The 25,501-nt window shown below is 34.2% G+C and overlaps 1 protein-coding gene and 1 long non-coding RNA gene across 2 annotated transcripts; both read left to right on the top strand.

Annotated features, from left to right (window-relative positions):
- The first annotated feature begins 13,783 nt into the window (after positions 1-13,783).
- LOC139867759 (uncharacterized) lies at positions 13,784-15,384 on the top strand. The gene is made up of 3 exons (XR_011765931.1): positions 13,784-14,166; positions 14,281-14,586; positions 14,702-15,384. It is a non-coding gene; the product is annotated as an uncharacterized lncRNA (long non-coding RNA).
- Positions 15,385-20,310: 4,926 nt separating this feature from the next.
- On the top strand, positions 20,311-21,605 carry LOC139867764 (uncharacterized). Its single transcript, XM_071856121.1, has one exon. It carries the CDS (start codon positions 20,311-20,313, stop codon positions 21,406-21,408), a length of 1,098 nt encoding a protein of 365 aa, XP_071712222.1. The 3' UTR covers positions 21,409-21,605.
- The last annotated feature ends 3,896 nt before the right edge of the window (positions 21,606-25,501 follow it).

The raw sequence follows: 25,501 nt of genomic DNA, 5'->3' as shown, positions 1-25,501 counted from the left end.
CATCTTAATTAAAAGTATACATCAACATTCGGGTTCAATGACCCATTTTACAATTTCCAAAAATATAAGTTTCGACCGATTAGTTTAAGTTCCAAACATCAGTAGAGCATGGGTTTGGGGTTAAACTACCCAAACATTAGGTCGAACTTCCAAAAGCATCCTCAATACACTAAATAGGAAATGCCTAGTCCACAACTTTACCCTTGCCACGATCCGCGCCCGCATCTAAAATAGAAACAACGAGAGGGTAAGCTAAAGCTTAGTGAGTGGAGTAAATATATACATGCATATACAACTTACCTACTCGCATCCACGACATCATATAATGCATATAATCTCATATCATCTCATGTCAAGAACTAGTATCATCAATCGTACAACTAGCAACATCAATAGCATAATAATCATAATAATAATTAAATGCTAACTTCAATAATTATAAACCATGGTTAACCAATATTTGTAAGGGAATGACTTTGCGTTCGAGTCATCGATGTTCATAACAACCGTTAGCTCCCAAAAACGGCTATAGTATGCTAACCCCCGAGGTGTTCCAAAAACGGCTATGGCATCACCCCCAAGTGTTTCAAAACGGCTATGGCATCACTTAGTCATCGTATGAGTATAGACAAGCTAAAACTCACACCATGTGCACAAAACGGCCATGTACACAATTATCTAATGTGGACAAAATGGCTATTCCTCACATCTATGATCACAAAACGGCTATGCGACACCATTAATACGGGCAATTAAATCATATACATACATACATAGATATTCCACTCACCTTGTCGTCTTTGTGCGATTCCAACAATAAACTTGCAACCTTCAAAGCAAGTCACCTAATGCAATTAATGCCCAATTAATACACATAACAAGTTAGACTATTACCAACTACCCGCACTAGTGCATTTATGACCCAAAAGGGTATTTATGACCCATTTCAAGTCAATCACGACCCAAATAACAAATCTTTCACTAACACCTAAGTGTGCTAGTGACTCAACAACACAAACAACCTCACAACTTCAAATTTCATGGATAAACCCTAGATTTCAAACCTTAGGGTTTCCATTCAACTAGTTTACCCGAAAATTGCCCATTTAACCCTAAAATGGGTCTTACAACAAAACCCATAACCAAAACTAGTCATAAAACAACTAAAAGTTGAAACTCGGAATTAACACTTACCACTACTATCAAATCGTAGCTAAGAACGAGGAGAACAAATTTCCTTCTTACTCCAAAGATCGATTCACAAATCTTCACCTTCAAATCTCACAAATATGTGGCTGGAATTTAGAGCCACAATCTGATCCACACACGAAAAGATGAAAATACCCTCGACCTACCCATTTTAGAAATTGAAAATCGGATCAGTTCTGCAGGAAGGTCGCGGCGCGACCACACTGAGCCGCAGCGCGGCGTTTGAGGCAATTTCGAACCAGTTTTTGCTGCTTCCTGATCTTAATTCGTGTGTATCCCCATGGCGCGATCCCACAGGTCCACGGCGCGACAAACAAAGAATTTTGTCCAATTTTTGGTTAACTAAGTCCAAGAATCATAGCATGACTCGTACCCTTCATACTCGCTTCGTATATACACTTAGACTTCACCACAAAGTCTCACTCGACTTAATACCTTCATAAACCATGCATATACTTATACATGTATGCATTCTCATGTGTGTGTATATATATATATATATCGCATACTTCAAACTAACTCTTTAAATCATTTAGTCACATATACGACCAAGTATAAACGTTCTTAAGATCAAATACGTACCTTAGGACATGTATGAAAAAACGGGATGTTACAAATAGTTAACCAAGACACCAAGGTTAACCCCTTAACCTCATACATATGAAGGTTGGCCGAACAACCAGAGCCTTAGTGAATTCGCACAACCCGAGATTCACTTCCTTCACTACTTCAACAACCGAGGTTGGTCGAACTACCCGTACATTAGTGAATTCGCACTACCCGAAATTCACCACCTCCTCAATAAGAAGACCGAACTACCCGAGTCATCATGAATCCGCACTACCCGAGATTCATCTCTTCAACATCATCAACGATAAAGGGGTTGGCCCGACATGCCAACGTGAATCCATATACGCCAAAGATTCACTACCCCAAGGGTGGTAGCCCAAAACGCACAAACGTACCATCATGGACTCAAACTCCAAGAATCCATTTTCCCATCACATGTAGGGTGAATCCCAGCAAGGATCACTCTACCCACCCGCACCCATCCTATGCATACATACGCATATAATATATTTATACTCACCTTGAAATCACGATGGATGCAATCGAATAATCCGCAATTGCCAATGGAATGTACCTATTCCATTAATCACATAACAACAACACAATTAGGGTGGATTTACAAATCAACTCAAATTGACACTTAGTGCAATTTCGACCCAAATGCACTTCCAAGCACAAACCGCGCCCAAACTAACTAATAATCACTAACACAAGTGAGAATGGTCCTAATACACTAATCAACCCAATCATAGGTGTTAAACACATATCTTGCCCAAATTGACACATAAACCCTAATTTTGACCCATTTCAAAATTAGTCAACCAAATACACCCAAAATGGTTCCAACACTTCCATAATCACTAACACTAGTGAAAATGGTTCCAAAAATGCCAACTTAACTCAACCACAAGTTTTAAACACTTGTCTTTACCAAAATTAACTTACAACTCTTATTTTGACCCAATTCAAAAATTAAGTTTCCAACAACACTCATTTGGGTTCTTTCAACAACATAATCACTAATCATAGTGATTATACCCAATTTAAAGCCCTAATCATGGCTAAATCATCAACCAACTGTAACACCCATTTTTTAGTTACGCGTTATTTTGAACGTCATTCGAAATACGAGGCATGTAAGCGTATATTTGGATCCCAAATAAAGTTTTATTTAATGTTCTAAAACCTTACCATTGGATAGTACACATCATTACGTTTCCAACGATATTTGATTCATCAAAAACGGAGCTACGGTTTGAAAGTTACGACCAAAACAAGTTCCAGTTTCTGTCTCAATTCATTGGGACGCCGTCCAGCCATTTTGGACGCCGTCCAAATGGCCTGACGGGCCAGCTGTGATATTTTAAAGTTTTTAAAAGAGGGTATTTGGGTCTTTTCACTTGGGGGTCATTTGAGCCATCAAAACTGATCCAAATTCATTCTTATCCCCATTTCCACCTTCCCAAACACTCTCATACATTCTTAGAGAGAGGGACCATTTTAGAGAGAGAGAGTTTGGTTTGGGGAAGAAGAACGGTGAATCGGGTCGAGTCACGAGTGTTAATGTTGTTCGCCTTGTTCACGGCTACGTTGTGGTAGTGTTGGTAAGTTTTAAATCCGAATTTCATTGTTAAGATTATTGTTTGAGTTAGAGTTTGTGCTAGTTAGAGTTATAACCCACTTATTGTGAAATTTGGGGGTTTTTGGGTAAGATTCATGTAAGTAAACCCGAATTGGTGACTTAGGGTTTTGATTGATGAAATTGTGAGTTTGGGTCTTGCATGTGTTGGTTAAACTTAGAACACTTGTGTACTAGTGATTTTGGTGTGTGTTGACTTGATTTTGGGTGTAAACCCTAATTTGGGTCAAATGGGTATTTTGGGTCAAGTAAGCTTGATTCGGTGTCAAATTAAGTTTTGAGTCAAGTTTTGGTAAATCAAGTATGTAAATACTTGATTTAGGTGTTAGTTGGTGTTTTGGAAAGATAATCACTAGCCGTTAGTGATTAAAAATGTTTTTGGGACTTATGTCAAAATGGGTTGACTTTGATGGGTCAAAAATTGGTAATGACACTAGTTTGATTTAAATGGTGCCAAGTATAATTTAGGTTAAATTGTATTCGTGTGATGGGCCAAAATTACCACCCGTAGTGGTAATTGGTGAAGTCCCCTTTAGGTGTCTAAATGGGCGGTTTGTGGAGGTCGGTATAAACCCTTGGTTGAGGGTGTTGGAGTCAAATTCTCTCGTAGAGAATGTATGTTGATTTTTTTGTATATCTATCTGCGTATTATAGGTAAAAGATTGATCGGTTGCGTTTGGAGGCGATTTACATACATGACTTGTGCGGGCATTTTGAGGTGAGTGGGATATTTATGCATGTATGTATATAGTATATTTATTTGTATGCTATGGTATGACCCACGAAGCCGGGAGTGCCATAGTGTGTGCGAGTGTACTATGATGTGAACCACGGAGCCGGTAGCATCATGGTACGTGTGTTGTAGTGTGAACCACGGAGCCGGTAGCACTACAGCACGAGTCGTAAAGTGTGAACCACGGAGCCGGTAGCACTATGTTTTGAAACATACACACATAAGAATTTTACCCGTAATCTGAAACACAATGTTCACATTAGGCAGACCTAACGGAGACCAATTTAAGCAAACACATATGTTTTGCTACCATTGTCACAAAACGAATTCAATCAAGCGTATAATAAATTTTCATCACATAATTTATCATAATACATCTTCCATCAAATGCAAATAATTTAAATATCATATTTAAATCATAATATTAAACTAAGGTAAACACATACCAAAAATGTAGGACGGTCAAAGGGATATTAAAGTTTAGCTCAATGGTAAGGTGGGCAATAATACTAAAAAAAAAAGCCTAGGTTCTTTCTTCAAATGTAATACACCTCTAGCCCTTACACTTTTTGGTTTTCCAAATTAAACCTTCAATTTTTTTTTCTTAATTCTCAAAAGAATACACATAAAATATTTGCTACTCTAAGTGTATGAGGCAATGCGCTGGTTACCACCCACTTGTTATAAATAATTAAAGTGTCATTTAATTTTATTTTCTCAAATTAGATCCCGTGTAAGGATAACCAAAGAGTTTAAAATCATTTTTCCATTTCATAAGTAACCAAATTTCAGGATTAAACCAATTAGCCGTACGACAAGATAAGAATTTGTCTTACCATGTGGTGCGGTAATAAAATCACAAGTTATAGAAATACCATATCTATATATTTGAAAACCATCAATACTATCTTTTTAGCACGTTTATATAATTTAAAAACATCATTTCTAAGAATAGTACGACTTACTTGTTAATACCACGATTGTATTCTATTCTTGATGATCTTCGTAAGGTTTACGTTGTCGAATTGGTTGAATGGAAGCGAAAGTTGAATGACAAACTTCGTAAAAGCTTCTCGAAGTGCATCATTATCATACATAAAAACCCTACCACCCGAATCAATAGTAACTTGTGACATATCTTGACTCACCGCTCTACAAGTAACGTTGATATTAATCCTTAATGTATAGTAGATGCGGGGTTAAGAAACTCCTCACATCTCTCACAACGGGCATTTTCCATTCCCTCATCTCTCACAATGAAAGTTTTCCATCCTATCACTCATAACACATAAATCATAATGAAACCAAATATCTGAGTTTCGGCTAGTTGGTTTAATATACACATCAATGTTTGCGTATATTTTGGTTAGTGCAATGTTTCCAACAGAAGAGGAAGCTTGTGAGTGATCCATTATAGCAAAGAGATTAGAGTATATATAGAGAGAGATTAGAGAGATATTAGAGAGTGTTTTGATGTGTTTCAACCAAAACTAGGTCACCTATTTATACTAAATTTGTGGAGGTAAAATGGTTCATAAAAGTTCAAAAAATAAAAAACGGCTATATAGCCGTTTGTAACGGTCATGTGAAAAAACCGGTTTTAACCAATTTTCTACAAAACATCTTTTAACCGATTATATAACCGGAAAAAATCTGCCGGTTCAGAAAAAATTAAACCGGTCAAACCGGTTTGATTCTTTGTTAGAACTGATTTTTTGAAAAAATTAGTTTGACAGTTTTTTTTTTTTTTTTTTTTTAAATAAAACCAGTTCGGGCCTTGCCTATATAAATGGACCTTTTAAAACATCTTGAGATTTGATTTTTATTTTGCTCCTAAACAATAAGATACGATAAGCCTAGAGTATATAAACTTCAATTTTAGTAGAATTATGAGGTTTTAAATTCTGTATGTACCTTTCCTTGCAAATGTTGATTTGAGTATAGCAAGTTTTGTGGTTAGCCGCGCCTTGCTCCGGTCGAGGCGCGGTTAACCAATCAAGAGTTTTTTTGGTTTTTCTAGTGACGTGTTACATGATATATTCATTATACACAGAAAATTTCATGCGTATATAGTTCTATGTTCGTTGTTCGTTGTTTCTACTACGTTTCGATACTATACAATAAGGCTACATGGTTCTACCAAGCATGCTATACATTAATTATCTAGTAGTTCGTTAACGTTATTTATATTCTCATTATCAAATTTCAAAAGTAGCACATTCCAATTTAAAATATCTCCCTCGAAAATATTTGTAAAGGAAATTTTTTTAGAAAAATGGTCGAGCGAATACTTTTATACGTATGTTATAAAGAAACATCGGGTCAAAGGAAGGAAAACTCATCAATATGAAGGCGGCTTCTAAATCGAAAAAGGGCAAGAACAAAAATGTCCGTAGAGCCGAATTGAGGAACTTTATTAGGATGGTAATTATGTTATATGTTTAGGTAGTTCGTTTGTTTTTAGCTTTTAGGTTAGTGTCCTGTGGTAGATGGCTTTGGATTTCACTTTTTCGCGGTTTTGATTTTGTGCCATCTTTTCCCGTCCTTCGAGTTTTGTTTTGGTTGTGATTTTGTATGTTTTGGTTGTGTTAGTGTAGTTTTTAGTGTGTAGGTTGCTTGGTTGATTTGTGTTTAGTGTTTTTCATTTGTTTGACTAAGTTCATTTATTTGGTTGTGTTATTGTTTGAAGTATTTATTTTTTGGAAAAAATATCCTTTTTGTTGTAATTTAGTTGTTTATAACAACATTGGTAGCCTAAACTTACTACAAAATTCTAGTAATGAAGGAGTAGAATACTAATGAGAGAAATGATTCTTGTAAGTATAATGGAGGGTGCAAATTTTTTAGCATGCATACATGGGTATTTATAGTACAAAAAAATACTATACAAGAGGTATCCAATATTGACTATGATTTGTACAAAATTGACTATCCATTAAAGCCTAATATTATAACACTTCTCCTTGGATACCAATTTTGTTTTATTTGAGATCAACTATAAGTTACTGCCTCGTTAAAAACCTTGGCCAAAGAAAAACCAACTGGGATAAAAACTTTAGCTAAGGGAAAAAGAGTGCATCATATAGTTGACTCCCCCTCAAGTAGACATTGCTGAGCTGTTACATCTTTTGAACTTGCCTCATGCCAATATTGTGAACATGCGTTCTGAAAATAGCAGTTGAAAGTGCTTTGGTGAAAAGATCAGCAGAGTTTTTGATGGATTGAACATATCTCATTTCAATCTGGTTGTCCTTAATGAGGTCTTGAGTGTATGAGAAGAATCTAGGAGGTATATGTTTTGTTCGATCACTTTTGATATATCCTTCCTTCATCTGTGCTATGCAAACTGCATTATCTTCATAGATAGTTGTTGGACTTTTATCACGTTCTAGTCCACAAGAATCAGTAATGAGTTGTGTCATTGATCTCAACTAAAAATATTCCCGAGTAGCTTCATGTAATGCAATCACTTCGGCATGATTTGATGATGTTGCAACAAGTGTTTGTTTTTGAGAACGTCATGATATTGCAGTACCTCCATTTAGGAATATATATCCAGTTTGAGATTTAGCTTTATGTGGATCAGATAAATAATCTGCATCTGCATAACCAACCAAATCTTGTTTTGATTCGTTAGAATAAAATAATCCTAAATCAGTAGTTCCTCGAAGGTATCGAAATATGTGTTTGATCCCATTTCAGTGTCTTTTGGTATGAGCTGTGCTGAACCTTGTTAACAAATTAACTGCAAAAGAAATGTCAGGTCTTGTACAATTTGTAAGATACATAAGAGCTCCAAAGATCTTCATGATCTTCACAGTGATAAAATGGATCAGTGTCAATATTGAGTGATCTAAGAACCAATGGTTTTGTCTTTAAAAATGTTTTAAAATCTTTTCGGTATAAGTTGTTTGATGTACAAGTAAACCATTAGGCATATGCTCAATTTGCAATCCAAGGCAATACTGATCTCTTTATGTGTTCATATTATGTTATGATGATTGACATAAACAACTTACAATCACATATCCGGACATTGTTTTCTTAATAAGGACACATGTTCAAATAAGATTATTTGTCCCCTTTTCTTATCAAGTAATCACTTAATCGGGTATACCATATGCGATCCGATTGTTTCAACCCATATAAAGACCTTTGTAATTTAATTGAATACATTTCTTTGTGTTTTGCATTTGATGCTTCTGATACCTTAAATCCTTCAGGTATCTTCATATATATATATATATATATATATATATATATATATATATATATATATATATATATATATATATATATATATATATATATATATATATATATATATATATATATATCACTATCAAGTGATCCATAAAGATCAGCAGTAATAACATCCATGAGATGCATTTCTAGATTTTTAGAAACTGACAGGCTGATTAAGTATCTAAAAGTAAATGCATTCATAACAGGGGAATAAGTTTCATCATAATCAATTCCCGATCTTTGAGAAAAATCTTGAGTTACAAGTCTAGCTTTATACCTTGTAACTTCATTTTTCTCATTTCATTTTCGCATAAAACTCCATCTATACTCCACATTTTTAACATCTTTAGGTGTGAGAACAATAGATCCGAAAACTTTTCTTTTATTGAGCGATTCAAATTCAGCTCGTATTGCTCTTTTCCAATGATCCCAATCGTGTCTATTTTTCCATGACAGATTTTGGTTCTGGATCATCATCATCATTCATAATGTTATATGCAACATTATATGAAAATATCTCATCAAGATTTTTCATGTCATTTCGGTTCCATAATATTTTTTTTGAATGTGCATTATTGATTGCAATTTCTGTATTGACATCATCAATCTCCTCTGCAGAAGGAGTATTGATTTGTGGTTCTTCTTGAACACTTTCTTTTACCTCATTATCAGCTGATTTTCTTTTTCGAGGATTTTTATCTTTGGAACCAATTGGTCTCCCACGTTTCTGGCGTGGCAAAGACTCATGAGTGACATTATTGGCAGCTTTTAGAATTTTAATTCTAGCTGAAGCATTTACTGCTAGTATATATGGTTTAGTCACTCATTTTTGTTTCTGTAAATACATCAGGTAATTTATTTGCAAGTTCTTGCATATGTATTATTTTTGAACTTTCTTTTCGCATTCTTTTGTGCGATGATCAATATACATTAATTTATGTTCACATCATGAAACATCTTTTTCTTTATTTTTTATTTCTCCCCCTAATATAGGGAACAATTTTTCATTATAATGACAATCAGCAAAATGTGCTGTAAAAACATCACCCGTTATGAGTTCAATATATCTTATAATTGAATATGTTTCATATCCAACATATATTCCCATCCTCCTTTGAGGACCCATTTTAGTGCGTTGTGGCGGTGCGATAGGAACATAAACCGCACAACCAAATGTTCTAAGATGGAAAATATTTGGCTCTCGACCAAAATTAAGTTGGTAATGGAGAATATTTATGACTTGCACTTGGTTTAACGCGAATTAATATCGCATCATGTAAATTTACATATCCCCATATAAATATTGTGAGTTTTGTACTCATTACCAATTATCTAGTTATTAGCTGCAAGCGTTTATCTATTGATTCAGCTAAACCAATTTTGTGTATGCACATGAGCAACTGGATGTTCAACAACAATCTCTGTAGACATATAATAATCATTAAATGCTTGAGATGTTAACTCACAGCATTATCAAGTCTCATCCTTCTAATGGTGTAATCAGATTAATGTGTTCTCAATTTAATAATTTGTGCAAGAAACTTTGCAAATGCCATATTATGGCTTGATAACACACAAACATGAGACCATCTGCTAGATGCGTCTATTAGAACCATGAAATATCAAAATGGTCCACATGATAGATGAATTGGTCCATATATATAACCTTGAATTCTTTCAAGAAACATTGGTGATTCTTTCTCAATATTCTTTTCATTAATCACCATATGTGCTTTTCATTAATCACCATATGTGCTTTTTCATTAATCACCATATGCGCTTTTCATCTTATATCATTTTCACCATATGCGCTTTTAATCATATGCGCTGTGTTTTTCATCATATGCGCTTTTAATCATATGTGTTGCGCTTTTTATCATATGCACTTTTTATCATATGCGCTTTTAATCATACGCGCTGCGTTTTTCATCATATGCGCTTTTCGGTGATGCATAGATATTTCTCATTTTCGGTTATCATTGACTGATAATCATATCCATTATGATATATATCAAAGAAACTTAACAAATTTCTTTTTGATTTGGGAGAAAACAAGGAATTGTTTATCAGAAAATTCGTACCATTTGGTAATATGAATTTTTGCCTTTTCCGTTCCTTATATCAAGTTTGCAAGAACTGATATAGTATTTATAATTCCTTCATTTGATTTAAATCAATGAAATATTTCTTAGATTTGATCATAGTGTGTATGTTACCACTATATGCAATACATAGGTCTTTACCATTTAATTGATGTTGTATTTCAGCAGGATTCATACTAAAACTTCAAATAAGATAAGCAAATAATGAGTTATATTTCAGGAAGATAATCAAATTATATTACCTCCAAACAAGTTACAATCTGAAGTACATAAAAGATAACACTTAATAAACATATGCGTTATGGTCTAAAACTATTTATTTATGAGTGATACATAACAAGCTAGGCATCATAGAAAATTCAAACCATTCAAGTCTCAAGGTAGCTCATGGTTTATTTAATCAAGATTTTTCAACAGATTCACTCTTGTTTTCTTTTCTTTTAGGACTTATTTGTAGAGCTAACCAAGATGTTCATGTATTCAAGAAATACTAGACTGATGATCCATGTTACCATATCATTAATAAGAATCTCTGGGATTCTTATAAGCGCGTCTACTAACATCTTCAATTTTATTTGTTCATAGATCATGATTGTTTCTGAATAATTAATATCATATCTATCTTTGAGCTTTTTCCACAATACACTTGAATCTTTAATCATATATGTATAATTAAGAAGTTTGGTTTGATTATAATAATTTTCTAAAATATACAAGTAGCTAGCTAGCTTGTAATTGTTGATTACTCGTTTATATTTTATATATAAAATAATCGTACGTGGATTGATTAAAGTTAGTACTGGGAGCTAGTGCTTTAATTAGTTTAATACTTTATTTGGGAAATGTCTATAAGAAGTTGTTATTCTATAAAATATGTTTCAATCTAGTAGAAATCATTACTAAAAGCTTTTATAAACAAATCAACTTCAAGTGAGGCGTTGAAATCGAAAGTATTTCTTGAATACATGAACATCTTGGTTAGCTCTACTCATTGATATTAAGTGAGGCGTTGAAATCGAAAGTTAAATAGAAAACTCTGCGCAATATGCTTCTTACAAACTCACCTCTTTTACATAAAATGAACATTGTTATTTTCATTCAGGGTGTCTAAAATACCGATTGATTCGAGATGTTTTTCTACATTCATAACCCATGTTAAGTAGTTGTTCCCACTTGATTCTAAAGGAGCAAATTTAAGCTTTTTCAAATTCGACATTTTCTATTATCAAAAAGATGAACAACATAAATCATAATCATAATCAACTTCTATTCATAGACAAATAATAAAATGAAATTAGAATCATTTTAAATTCATAAGTAGCAAACAACAACAGAATAATGACATGATTACAAATGATAAAACCACAAGAGGAGGATAGAATATAGGTTCACCCGGTGGTATATTAGCAACAATGATGATAGTTAGTATGACCAATACAATAGGAAAAATTATCCTTGTGTGAATCATCTTTACAAAAAAACTTTTTGAGAGTGATAATATGAGAAAATGAAGATTGATTTGTGAAAATGGAGATGTTTATTATATATTTGAAAAATATAGTCGTTGTAACGTCGTCAGTTGACGTTAACAACCGTTATGTATATATGACTGTTGTAACGTCGTTAGTTGACGTTAACGACTGTTATGTACTCGTTGTATTAATAATAATTTTAATAAAAGAATTTTATTAGTACAAATACGATTACTATAAATACATTTAGTACAAATACGTTTAGTATAAATACGAAGATTAAGAGAATAAATATATTATGCATAAATAATAAATTTTAAGAATAAATATTAGTATGCATGAAATAAATAATGATTAATTGCATAAGTAATCATAAATGTTAGATAACATAAATATAAATGTTAGTGAAGTTAATAAGAGTTAGATTACAGAAATATAATTCAGGCGGTATAACCGACCATATATAACTTAAATAACATAAATATAAATGTTACTGAAGTTAATAAAAATTAGATTACATAAATATAATTCAGGCGGTATAACCGACCATATATAACTTAAATAACATAAATATGAATGTTAGTGAAGTTAATAAAAGTTACATTACATAAATATAATTCAGGCAGTATAACCGACCATATATAACTTAAATAACATAAATATAAATGTTAGTGAAGTTAATAAAAGTTAGATTATATAAATATAATTCAGGCGGTATAACCGACCATATATAAATTAAATAACATAAATATAAATGTTAGTGAAGTTAATAAAAGTTAGATTACAGAAATATAATTTTACTTATGATGATAATAATATTTACCTTACTAATAAATAATAGAAGATATCGTTAAAGAATTTCTTACCTTGATTAGTGACTTGTGCTTGCTTAGATAAACCTTGATTATACGGAGCACTTCGTGCTGATAACGTGTTGTAATTTAGTTGTTTATAACAATATTGGTAGCCTAAACTTACTACAAAATTCTAGTAATGAAGGAGTAGAATACTAATGAGAGAAATGATTCATGTAAGTATATAATGGAGGGTGCACGTTTTTTAGCTTGCATACATGGGTATTTATAGTACAAAAAAATACTATACAAGAGGTATCCAATATTGATTATGATTTGTACAAAATTGACTATCTATTAAAGCCTAATATTATAACACTTTTTACTAATTATTACCCCATCAAAGCCACCTTTTTCTCGTTTCTTTTTATCTTCTGTTTTTAGTTAAGGTGATGAAATTTGATACTCCGTATTTGACACCAGTATGATTTACGGTGACTACAAAAATTATAATATGCTTTACGGTGACAAGTGGCGGTACTTAAGGTATCTCAAAGATGGTGTCCGCCCACCCTGGATTTTACGGAATAAAAATTTTTACACTAAAAAAAAAAATTACCAAAAAATAATGTTTTTTTAGTGTTCGTCCCTGCTGACTATGAAAAAATTAAAAAAATTTTACACTCACCCCACCTGTATCCGAGTTCAAGTTCCGCTGCTGACGGTGACTACAAAAATTATAAAATGACAATGTTTCTTTTTGTCGCTTTTAATATGCACAAAAATTATAAAATGATCATGTTTCTACCATCATCTCTACCTTTTACAAAGCACGAAGTTTTCATCTGACATGTCAGTCTGACATTGTCCCACACTACCATTTTCCACGTGTAATTTTTAAAAAGCCGAATGAAAATACTACTTAAATCCAATGTGAAGACACGTGTCCATTCACACTCTTATGTTTACCGTCTATTACGGAAAAAAAAAGAACAATTAAAAAAAAAAACAATCACTCTGTACGTTCATCTCTCCTCAAAAACTCCTCAAACCCAAATCCTTCCAATCGACGATTGGTTAATCCGAAAAAACATTTAGATGCCGCCGCTACATCCAATTAATCGGCGCTTTAATTACCCACAAAATGATATAAACTTTGTTTCGAAATTCGTATGTTCTTAAAAAAATCGGCGCATCTCAAGCTTCTCGATTCCGGTGGGTTTTTCCACCACGAAACCGATTTGATAATCGGAGATGTTTCTGGCGACCTGATGAAATTTAGGGATATTATATATAATCTATACCGGTATATGCAGAAAATCGATAGGAATTATTTGGTGGTAGCGGCGCCGTCTAAAACCGTCGTACTGGGGTTGTTTATGATTCATCTGCTATTGATGAGGTTGTTGGTTATTATCGATTTTTTTATATTGATTTGTTATTGTCGAGTTTTGATTTGTTATTATTAACAGGTAGCCTGATTCGTTTTTGGTTTCTGTTGGTCATCCAATTTTAGATTCTAATGCGAATCTTTCAGGTACTATTATCAGCTCTAATTATTATTTGTTGCCTTTATGTTATTTGCAATTTGTTGTAGTGAATTATGCAGTCACAGGTGTTGGTTTATTCTTAAGATTCATATTATCAAAAAGCTCAGAGTTTTCAAATGAGTTCTTCGTTTCTGCAATTGGGTGTTCGTATTTGGGTTGTTTTAATTAGTTTAAGTTGTAAGCTTGTGGATTCACAAATAAAAAGTAGACATGATGTTCTTCAAGCAAGTGTTATTGGGCGGTGTCAAAAGTGCCATTGATTTCAGCGGAAGGTAATTGTTCTGCATCTTACCATCGATCATCTGGTGCCTCTCAATGTATGTTTGTATCGGTTTTCATGCGTTAACTTCATCTTTATTTTGGGTTTTTTTGGTTATCTGATTTCAGGTTCTTTTGTGTGTGCCGATGTTTCGTTTGCGTTTTTTAGGTTTCCGAAAGTATCCGCTTTCATCGTTGTAGGGTAATTTTTTTACCCATCCTTTGGTTTACTATCATACGGAGTATTACTTATAATTAGTTTTAGTATGTGGTTGTTTATATTGGTAATGCTTATCAGTCGCGTTAGTTTCAAAAGTCTGCGGTCCTATGGTTGTTCCCTAACGTCTACTACCTTTTTTTTCCTTAGATTTTTAAGCCTTACGTTTAAGTTTGTGAACAATAAATTTAAACCGTTTTTGCTTTTTGGTCACGTTGAGAGGGGTTTATTTTTCAATGCTTCTGATGGTGATGTTGTTAGCAGTATATTGTGTCTGCCTACGTTAGTTTGATGGCTGGTAGTGAGTGTCCGAAAGATCGTACGGAGAATGCGGGTGTTGTCGATAATGTTGCTGTTGGTTACATGTGTGTCGAGAATTCGGGCGAGCATGTGGTAGATTGTGATAATCGAACGTCTTTGTTACCTGTTTATGTGTCACCCTCTTCAATTGTAACAGATGGAAACAATGTGGGTCGAGCTGACGGTCAGTCTGTCCCAACTTCTAATGTCGGTGTTTCAGGTATTATTTTTGGTTGCAATAGCTTTCTCTTATTTTTAGGTTGTGTATGCCTTATTTGTAGTGTTGTTAATTAAATTGGGCAGCGACAGTCGTTTGGTCGAACGATGTGCGTGTTGAAAAACAAGTTCAACATTTTATGAGTGTCGTAGTCATCATAATAACCTTCTTATAAACGACTCGGCTGTTTCACGAATTTGTGTTTCATTACCCGATTTACTGCATATGTTCCAGGTAATATGGTTGGATACTTAAATATGATTAGTTTTTGTTTTCTCCCTTTAATTCTGAGTTGTTTTCTGTTTACTCGAACTGGCTATGCATTTCCAGTTATTGGTTCTTTTGTCAAGGTCAGATGCATCTGCTATTCAACCCGACATAGTTACTCATCCTTTTAGTGCAACATCTACTGCAGTTGTCGTGGTACCAGTGGTGACGTCGTATCTGTTGACAATACTCAGTCGTTGCATTCTCACGGTTAGTCTCGGTTTCTGGATTTACTACCTATACGGCGGTTTTTCACGTACTCCAACTGATATTCGAGCGGTTTCCTTAACGGGACCTGTGCTGAAACGCCATCCCTACTATCACCAGAGGGCGAAAGAGGGCGAAAGCGCTGGAGAATTCTTTTTACAAACAGGGATATGCATGTCGAGAATCCAAGTGGAATTGAGGCTTCTTTAGCTACAACTTTATTACTTCCTAGACAAGTGGCAGTTAGAAATATGCGGAGGTATCGTAACCGTACAGGAACTGCTTCACCCATTATCAACGTTCGATGTTGGGACAGGTTCTACAACAGCTGTGCTATGTCAACATATTTCTGTTTCAGCAGGTACGTCGGGCTCCAGATTGTTGCTACAGGTTACAAAATTACTAATAGATGAATATTTGTGTTTGTATTTAGGTAACTCATGTATAATTCATTCGTCTCTTTATAAGTAACTCCTTTGTACATTCAGTTGTATGGTAACCAATTGAATGTACAATCAAGTGTTATTGCATTTGAAAAAATATATTATACTGAATAGCATGTCAGATTTGTCATATCATGAATGTTTACTTACATTAGTTAATAATTATTTTTAATTCTCATAATCGTAGTCACGATTGTCAACTAACTTTTTTGTTCATAAATGGGGTTTATAATTAAATATTAATATTAATGGATATAGATATACGTTATGCATACAGATGTAATTCAAAGAACCACTAATGAAGGCTACATTTATGATAATGTGATGATAATTACAGTTAAATCTATATAGGTTTCTATGTTCTGTGAATATAAGGACATGGTATGGAAAGAAAGTGTGTTTAGTTTAGATTTTAACCAACATATTTATTGCAGATTTTACACTTTTCTTCTTTTTTGCAGTTTGCAATTTTCAGATCCTACGAACCTATTTCAGTATGTTTGTGTTTCGTGTTTTGTGGTTCGCATCTTCTTTGCTTCTCAATTTTGCTCTTTCAAACCAATCACATTTCTGTAAGTATTCGGTGCATTGATTTGATGTGGCTAATTAGATAGTTTTAAATTAAATCAACTTTACGAATAATTAAGATTTTATTTGGGATATAGCTAATCATTAATTGCGATTATAGCTAACTGCTTATGGTAAAATAAAAGATTGGACTTTCAGTTTGTATCCTTGATCTACATACTCTTGAGTATAATTAGAAATTCATTTATTTGTGGTCTTATAAGGTGACAAAATTGGCGGTTGAGTAAGGAGTCATAGCAGTTTTTCATGATATTTCTAAGTTTTCGTCTCATGTCACCTGTTTGCTGTCTTCCTCTATTGCAGGTAGAACTTTGGATGAAAAGCTTTGGATGACCTCTTATTTTCCCTTTATACGTCTCTTAACGATATTTGTAAGTAGTTGATATGTACTTACTATTTTGATATCTTCTATGTTACCATTTTGATAATACATATGAAGATGTTACTAAATCACGTTATGATTATGGTTTAAAATCTTCAAATCTGGAGGACTCACTTGCCTGAGATTAATGTTTATTAGATTGTGGAAGGCATTTAATGGCATCAATAAGTGCAGTTCACGAGCTACTTAAATGTCCGATATGATTAAGCATCCTTCAATCCGTCAAGTATGTTTTTTCTACAGTCTTCTACAGAGTTAAATTTAATGAGTAGTGTTTTTTAAAGTAATAGACATTTATGTTCTTTGATAGGTGAGGTGGGTAATCGTTGCTTAACTTTGAATTTACCATGTTTTGTTACTTAAATCAAAGATCCAGTGGTTCGTTAGCCAATGATAGGATGACATAAAGTTTCTTACTTCCTTTGTACATAAATTATTATCACTCTAATATGAAATCGCCTGTTGGTGTTACTCTTGGTCATCAACATGGGCTCATTTTGTGTGATTTGAGTGTCAATATTAACATATAAGGTTTATGCTTGTGAAGTTCATTTGTGTGGTAATTGTTTACATGTCTTCGAATTATATACTAAGACCAATAGTTACGTTTATAAATTATGGATATAATATTGTTCCGGTAATTGTGTAGATAATCGGGAGGTATTTGATTGTAGAGCTGTCGTGCAACACACAGGCTCTTAAAGTGTTTCGTCAGTAAACTGCTATAAACAACAAATAATGCTGTACAAATGGTAACGATTATGAAAAACTATTTTTTAGAGCTACCGTGCAACGCACGGGCTCTTAAAATCTAGTATTTAACAATACACACTTACTTATAAGACCAGTTTTGACATGATGTTTTACTTGCCAAAATTACTAATATATACAATATCTTTGAACAATACTAAATGAAAATTTTATAAAGCTAAATACTACTCAGTAATATATTGAAATAAAGTGTTATATCATTCGCTAACCCGGGACATTTGTTTCCGATAACACTGAACTATTAAGGATCGCATCCCCTACGTATTCTATATCTTTTAAAGAAAAGGAGAATAATTAAACTGAACTTTGAAATTAAACGAGTTAGGAAACCCGCACGTTGCGACGGGTATACTATTATTATTTTTGTAAAAAAAAGTTGTAAAAAAATTGCCAATTTTTTAAAAAAAAAAAGACAAAATAGTCAACGTCAGCATAACTTATTGTTCACTAAACTTGGTTTTATAAGTAGTTTTAGTAATAAGAAGGTGTTAGAGATTGCATTTTCAAAAATAAAATTAATTATTGCAATATATACAAAATTTAAAAATGATGTAAATGTTTATGTATGGACCTGGATGAAAATTGAAAAGTATTGGGTCTAGTAGCATGGACAGTTTAATGCTAAATAGTAGTAGGCCGTTTCCAATTCAATTTATAATCTGATCTGATTATTGAAAAGTATTGGGTCTAGTAGCATGGACAACAAGTTTAATGCTAAATAGTAGTAGGCCGTTTCCTATTCAATTTATAATCTGATCTAATTAAACGGATCTATGAATCAACGACAACAACAAAACCCAATATCACATAAGTGGTGTATGGGTAAACGGATCTATGAATCCTAACTCGTTATTGTATAATTGTAGAAACCCTTTTTCTATTTTGCCAAAAAAGCGAAAAATACAACGATTGAAAAGGGATCTTTATTCAAAGATGAAAGAAATCAAAAAATATAACTCAGAGGCAACCAAACAAGAGTACTAAATAGAACTAAATAAAACGACCATAAGAAACAAAACGAGCAATCAAACCTGACCAACTAGACCAACTAAACATCTCCAACGCCAAAAAGAACCGATCATACGGAAATACATTTCTCAATGGCTAGGTGTACGCCTTCCTATATGGTCGTCTTCTGAGGACTTTTAGAATTGGTTCTCGGTTAATGTTTTTGTTGGAATGCAACGTCTCATTGTTCAAGTCATTGCGATCGCATCCTGTTGGAATATTTGAAAGTTTAGAAATGACATTTATCTTCAATGCATCAAGTTTCAGGAAAAGGGACATTGTAGATTTCATCGTGCTTACTTCATTTGAATGGATTTCTAGCCGTTATAGAAAACCTAGGCTGAATGCCTGAATTGGTCTTAAAGGATGTAAAATCTTCTTGACTCTTAGTAATTTTCTAGCTAATTGCTAGTTTTTATATAATATTTTTCTCGGTGTTAAAAAAAACCGACTATACGACGTGAACACAAACAAACAATGCTCTAAGTAAGGCATAAAAAGAGAGACACAAGACACGATACCAAGGTGAACCTGATCTACGTATTGTACACATAATTTATTTTATGTTTAAGGTAAACTTTTCATTTTATATATAAAATCTGAATCAGATTTTCGGATCCAATCTCAAGTATTTACTTCAATCACGAAACCCCTGTTCTATGTATTGATGTACTACTATCAATAAAGATGTCGTTTACAAGGTAAAATTTCCAGTCTTGACCCGTGTATTGATCCCAAACTAAAAACCAAACATTTTGATCCTATGAGGTATTTCGTGTTCAGGCTATTTAGTGAAGTGGAGTCATTATAGCTCATATGTACACGATCTAATCTAGTCAATGATCGTTTTGACATTTTTCAGGTTACTCCAAAATATAAATATACTATTTGTAAAGTTAATATATAAGATTTTTGTTAGGTTATAGACCTCCGATTTGTAGGTTATCTTATTCTAAAACTAAAATCTAAGTAAACCCATAATCCACCCAAAACAATTCCCATATATCATGGAGGGATCATGCTTGAATTCCTTTATACAGTAAATAATTTCACCAAGAATTATGGAATTATTCAGGAATTTTGCATTTTAATAGTGTAATCATCAAGCAATAACCTGATCAAATATGCCAGCTTTAAGACAGTATACTATATAGAATAAATATAATCAAATTTAACAATATTTCTATTTCTATTTTTTATTCTCATTTGCCAGCATCATAACCCCACCCCACATGCACGTACCTTTTCGATTTTACACACTACAAACATGCATATATACACCACTAAATGCATCATCTATGTGTATCAAACTATATCACATTATCACTTGCTACAAAAATGAGTCCCCCCATATGGTTTATCGCAACCGTGTTAATCTCTATACTCGTTGTGACTGCGGAGGCTTGTCCGCCCTCTGATAGGGCGGCGCTACTAGCCCTCAAAGCAGGTTTACACGAGCCTCACTTAGGCATTTTCAGTTCATGGACCGGCAACAATTGTTGCAATAACTGGTACGGTATCACGTGCGACCCAATTAAAAAACGGGTAGCAGATATAAACCTACGTGGTGAGTCCGAAGATCCACTTTTTCAAAAAGCTAAAAGAACCGGTTACATGACCGGTTCCATCTCTCCAGCTATTTGCAAGCTGGAGAGACTGTCAACTATCGTTATTGCCGATTGGAAGGGTATTTCTGGTATTATACCTTCGTGTATATCCAATCTACCTTTTTTACGCATTTTCGACGTCATCGGCAACCAAATCACCGGCGAAATTCCGCTCGATATCGGAAAACTCAAACACCTCACCGTTCTCAACGTCGCCGATAACAAAATTACAGGTCGAATACCGCGATCGCTTGCAGATTTATCGTCGTTAAAGCATTTAGATCTACGGAACAACAGAATATCCGGAACGATACCGAGAAACTTCGGTAAGCTCCGAATGCTTAGCCGCGCATTACTCAGCGGCAACAGAATCTATGGATCAATACCGGAATCGATATCGTATATCTACCGGTTATCGGATCTAGATCTATCGTTAAACCGGTTCACCGGTCCAATTCCTGAATCGCTCGGAAAAATGTCGGTATTAGGTACACTGAACCTAGACGGAAACCTACTTTCAGGTACATTACCGGCGACGTTACTAAATTCACGAATTAGTATTTTGAATTTAAGTAGAAATGCAATTGAAGGAAACATACCGGATGTATTCGGTGCGAGATCGTACTTCATGATGATTGATTTGTCGTATAATAAGCTGAAAGGATCGATTCCGAAATCGATATCTTCGGCGGCGTTTATCGGTCATCTTGATCTGAGTCATAACCATTTGTGCGGTAAGATTCCGATGGTGCCGTGGTTTGAACACCTTGAAGCGTCGTCGTTTACGTATAATGATTGTTTGTGTGGAAAGCCACTTAAAGAATGTTGATAAGATTCTAATTAATTATATTAATTTATTAAATTAATTAATTAACGGCGTGTGTAAGGATATATAAGTTGTGATAGTTATGAAGTATTTCAGTTGATCTACTGAATCGGATAAAATAATCCGACGTCATTTAATGGTGGTAGTTGCATAAGTGTGCAATTTGTACGTGTGTAATGGTGTATTTTCACTTTAATGTTTTACAGATATATAATCAAAAACAAGCTTCTTTTCGGTGTGTTAAATGGTTAATAATTTTTTATTTAATTTACATTTTTTGTAACGATGAAGTTCACATTGATTCCCTCATGACATGTAAACCTCGAATATTGAGAACTCAAGCGTCACCTCGATGTCAGGTAAATCACCTTCCACCGTATATCTCTAATTATGCTTAAGAGGATATTGTCAAGAATTGAATCCGAAATATAGAAAAAGCCGGACTTGGGGTAGGGCCGCAGGTGGGCATCAAGTTAGAAAGGACATCAGATATGGTGTTCACATTTTTTTCTTGAAAAAAAATAATAAATAAAGTTCAGAAATGAGTAAAGAGATGAATGAGAATAAATGTGTACATTACTTTATATACAGGTAGATAATGCATTTACATGTACCTTATGAAATTATATGAATATATTAAATAACAATGAATTTACAATTGTGAAATGATAGAGATATCTAATGACTTTCAAAACTTCATATATTTAACTCATATATAGTTTCGCTAGGAGTACTGATAGCCATCTAAACAAACCCCAAGTGGTTAATGGTTAATATTGTATTACTTACATTTATATTATTAAAGTCTTAAGTGATAAAATTTTGAAGGGTGAAGCGATTAATATATATAAATATATAAGTATGTTCTACGTATACCAATCGATAGATATAGAAACTCAAGGCTTGGTAGTAGAACGCGAGTGCCCGTTAATGGACTTATGTTTTCTGATTTCGAGCCGTGTTGCGTCGTTTTAGTTGTAATCTTGTTCAGTTTATTAATCTTCAGATGAGGAAGGTTTAGTTGTTCAATGAAGCACACCACTCGGGTTCAATTCTTGGCTATGCTAAATTGTTCAAAAAGAAAGTGTGACTAGAGGGTGCACAAAATGTGCAATCCACCCTGGTACCAGGTCTCGCGCTCGAGAGGCTTGATTACCCTAGGTTTTACCTTGGAGAGCCAATTTGCTCGTTCATAGATGAGATTCCCCGCTTACCAAAAAAAAAAGTAGGAGCATAGAAAGAGACATTTTTTTCAACGTCGCTCATTCGAAACGTCGGAATCCAACGATTCTGTCACTCCCGACCAACATTGATTTCAAGAATTTCGACCGTTCTAATTTAAAAAAATTCAACTCAACAGTTGAATTTTTAATAACATTATTGGTATGATTTTCTTAATAAATACAAAAGCATAATCTAAATTTTTATTCAATATTTCTTGCGCTAAACATTACTGTATTTGTTTAATTAACATTTTTTTCCTTATAGAAACATGAATTAATATTGATAAATCATAAGATCAAAAGATATTACCCTTGTTTTAGGCAAAACATGTTTAATTGAAAGATCCTATACGATCTTTGTGAACAAAGTTGTCGTAGTCCCTATTACAAGCCATTACATATTTTTTTAAAACACCAAAGTACCTTAATAATAGACACCATCGGGTTAATTATAGTTTAGATATGTTGTAACCAACCATGTTTGACTTTAGATATATTTGTATTGAGATATGTATCTCATCCTTATTTAGAGTATGCTTGGTCCTAAAGTATAGGACATTTACGTGCAACCAAATGGGCATATATACCCATGGAAATCATTGAATGAAGGCAAGGGATTATACTCTATCATGGTATCACCCTAATTCTTACGATCCATCTTCAACCTTCTGCTATTTTCTTCATTACACCTAAATTCTTTTTTTTCTTCTCTACTATTACGATGACTGACTCAAGCAAGTTTCACCCCGCAATCACTGTCACAAACATCAAAAACACCATCCCTATAACTCTTGACATGGATACCAGTAAGTATCTCTCTTGGGTCACTCTATTCAAAACACACTGTCGAGCCTATCAGGTTCTAGATCATATTATTCCACCTTCAACAGAAACCGAATCATCATCCGTCAACACTCCTACGTCGCCTGCTACAACTGTTGATAAAGAAACATGGGACCGGTTGAATGCAATCGTGCTCTCATGGATCTACGGAACTATCTCAACCGATATGTTGGATAACATACTCAAACCTGATCAAACAACCCTTACAGCGTGGGAACGAATTAAATCAATCTTTGAAGACAACAAGAACTCACGTGATGTCCATCTCCGACACAAGTTTGCTAATGTTCGTCTTGATAATTATCCCAATGTTTCTGCTTATTGCCAAGCTGTAAAACTCTTGGCCGATCAACTCGCTAATGTTGGACCCGCACTTGAAGACGACCATATTGTTCTACAACTCATCACTGGCCTGAATGACAACTATGACCATGTCGGATCACAGTTATCCCACACGAAGCCACTTCCTTCCTTCTATGAAGCTCGCTCGACTCTTATAATGGAAGAAAACCGCAAGTTTCAACAAACAGCAAACGCAATACCACCATCACAGGACTCTGCTCTTATTGCTACCTCTACACCGAATCCATCTTCTACTGCTCCCAATCGTAATCCTCCATCTACGGGTAACTATCGTGGTCGTGGTCGTAATTATTCCAGAGGCAATCGTGGCAGAAATCAAAGCTCAAGAGGACGTGGAAATTCTAGGCCTTATTCTGGCATGACTAATGGGTTGCAATTCCAAAATTGGCCCTACAATCCGTGGACTGGACAGCCGAACCAGTGGAGCCCAGCTCCCTGCCCGTACCCAACTACTAACACAGTCAGGCCCAACACAAGTCAGTATCATGGGTTATTGGGCCCTCGTCCACAAACAGCCCAACATACCTATGCCAATTCTGTTGCTTCAACACCCAAAGAACATTGAATCAGCGATGTACACCATGAGCTTGAACCCTCCGGACAACAATTGGTACATGGATACGGGCGCTTCATCTCACATGACAGGTTCTCCCGGTAAGCTCCTATCTTATTCTCAATCAAAGATACCTCGTCATATCATAGTTGGTAACGGAAATAAAATTCCAATTCACGGTTTGGGCCATTCGTCCCTTCCTTCTATAACTCGACCTCTTCATTTATCTAATATTCTATACTCACCGCATTTAATTAAAAATCTAATATCTGTTCGACAATTATCTATTGACAATAATATATCACTTGAATTTGATCCCCTTGGTTTTACTGTGAAGGATTTTCCGAAGGGGACCCCCATTCTACGGTGTAATAGCTCAAGTGATCTTTATCCTTTCAACGGCCCACTTCTCCATCGACATTTAAAGACTCATTCTGCTTTTTCTGCTATTTCTCCTGTTTTGTGGCATCATCGCCTTGGACATCCGGGCGATTTTATTCTTAAAAGCCTTAGTAATAAACGTTACATTGAATGTAATTTGAAAGTTAGTAATAAAAGTTGTCAATCATGTATTTTTGGCAAACAAGTTAAATTGCCTTTTTATCCTTCTAATACTACTACTTGTGCACCTTTTGATATCATCTATAGTGATTTATGGACATCTCCTATACCTAGCACTGCCGGTCACAAATATTACATACTTTTTCTCGATGACCACACCAATTATTTGTGGACATACCCCCTTGGAAAGAAATCTGATGTATATTCCATCTTTACAATGTTTAATGCACATATCTCCACTCAATTTCGCACATCCATTAAAACTTTTCAATGTGATAATGGAACATAATATAATAATACCTCATTTCATAATTTTTGTCGACAAAATGGCGTGGTTTTCAGGTTTTCGTGTCCATATACTTCCTCACAAAATGGCAAAGCCGAACGCAAAATTAGAGCCATAAACACCATTATCCGCACTCTTCTTACTCACTCTCATGTCCCTCCACAAGTCTGGCATCATGCTCTAGAAATGGCAACCTACATCCTAAATATCTTACCCAATAAACTTTTCTTAAACTTTTCTCCTACACAACTCCTCTACAATCGCACA

Source organism: Rutidosis leptorrhynchoides, chromosome 1 (assembly GCF_046630445.1).
Source record: "Rutidosis leptorrhynchoides isolate AG116_Rl617_1_P2 chromosome 1, CSIRO_AGI_Rlap_v1, whole genome shotgun sequence".
NCBI classification, from domain to species: domain Eukaryota; kingdom Viridiplantae; phylum Streptophyta; class Magnoliopsida; order Asterales; family Asteraceae; genus Rutidosis; species Rutidosis leptorrhynchoides.
The sequence above is the reverse complement of the archived record's forward strand: the minus strand, read 5'-3'. Positions and strand labels throughout refer to the sequence as shown.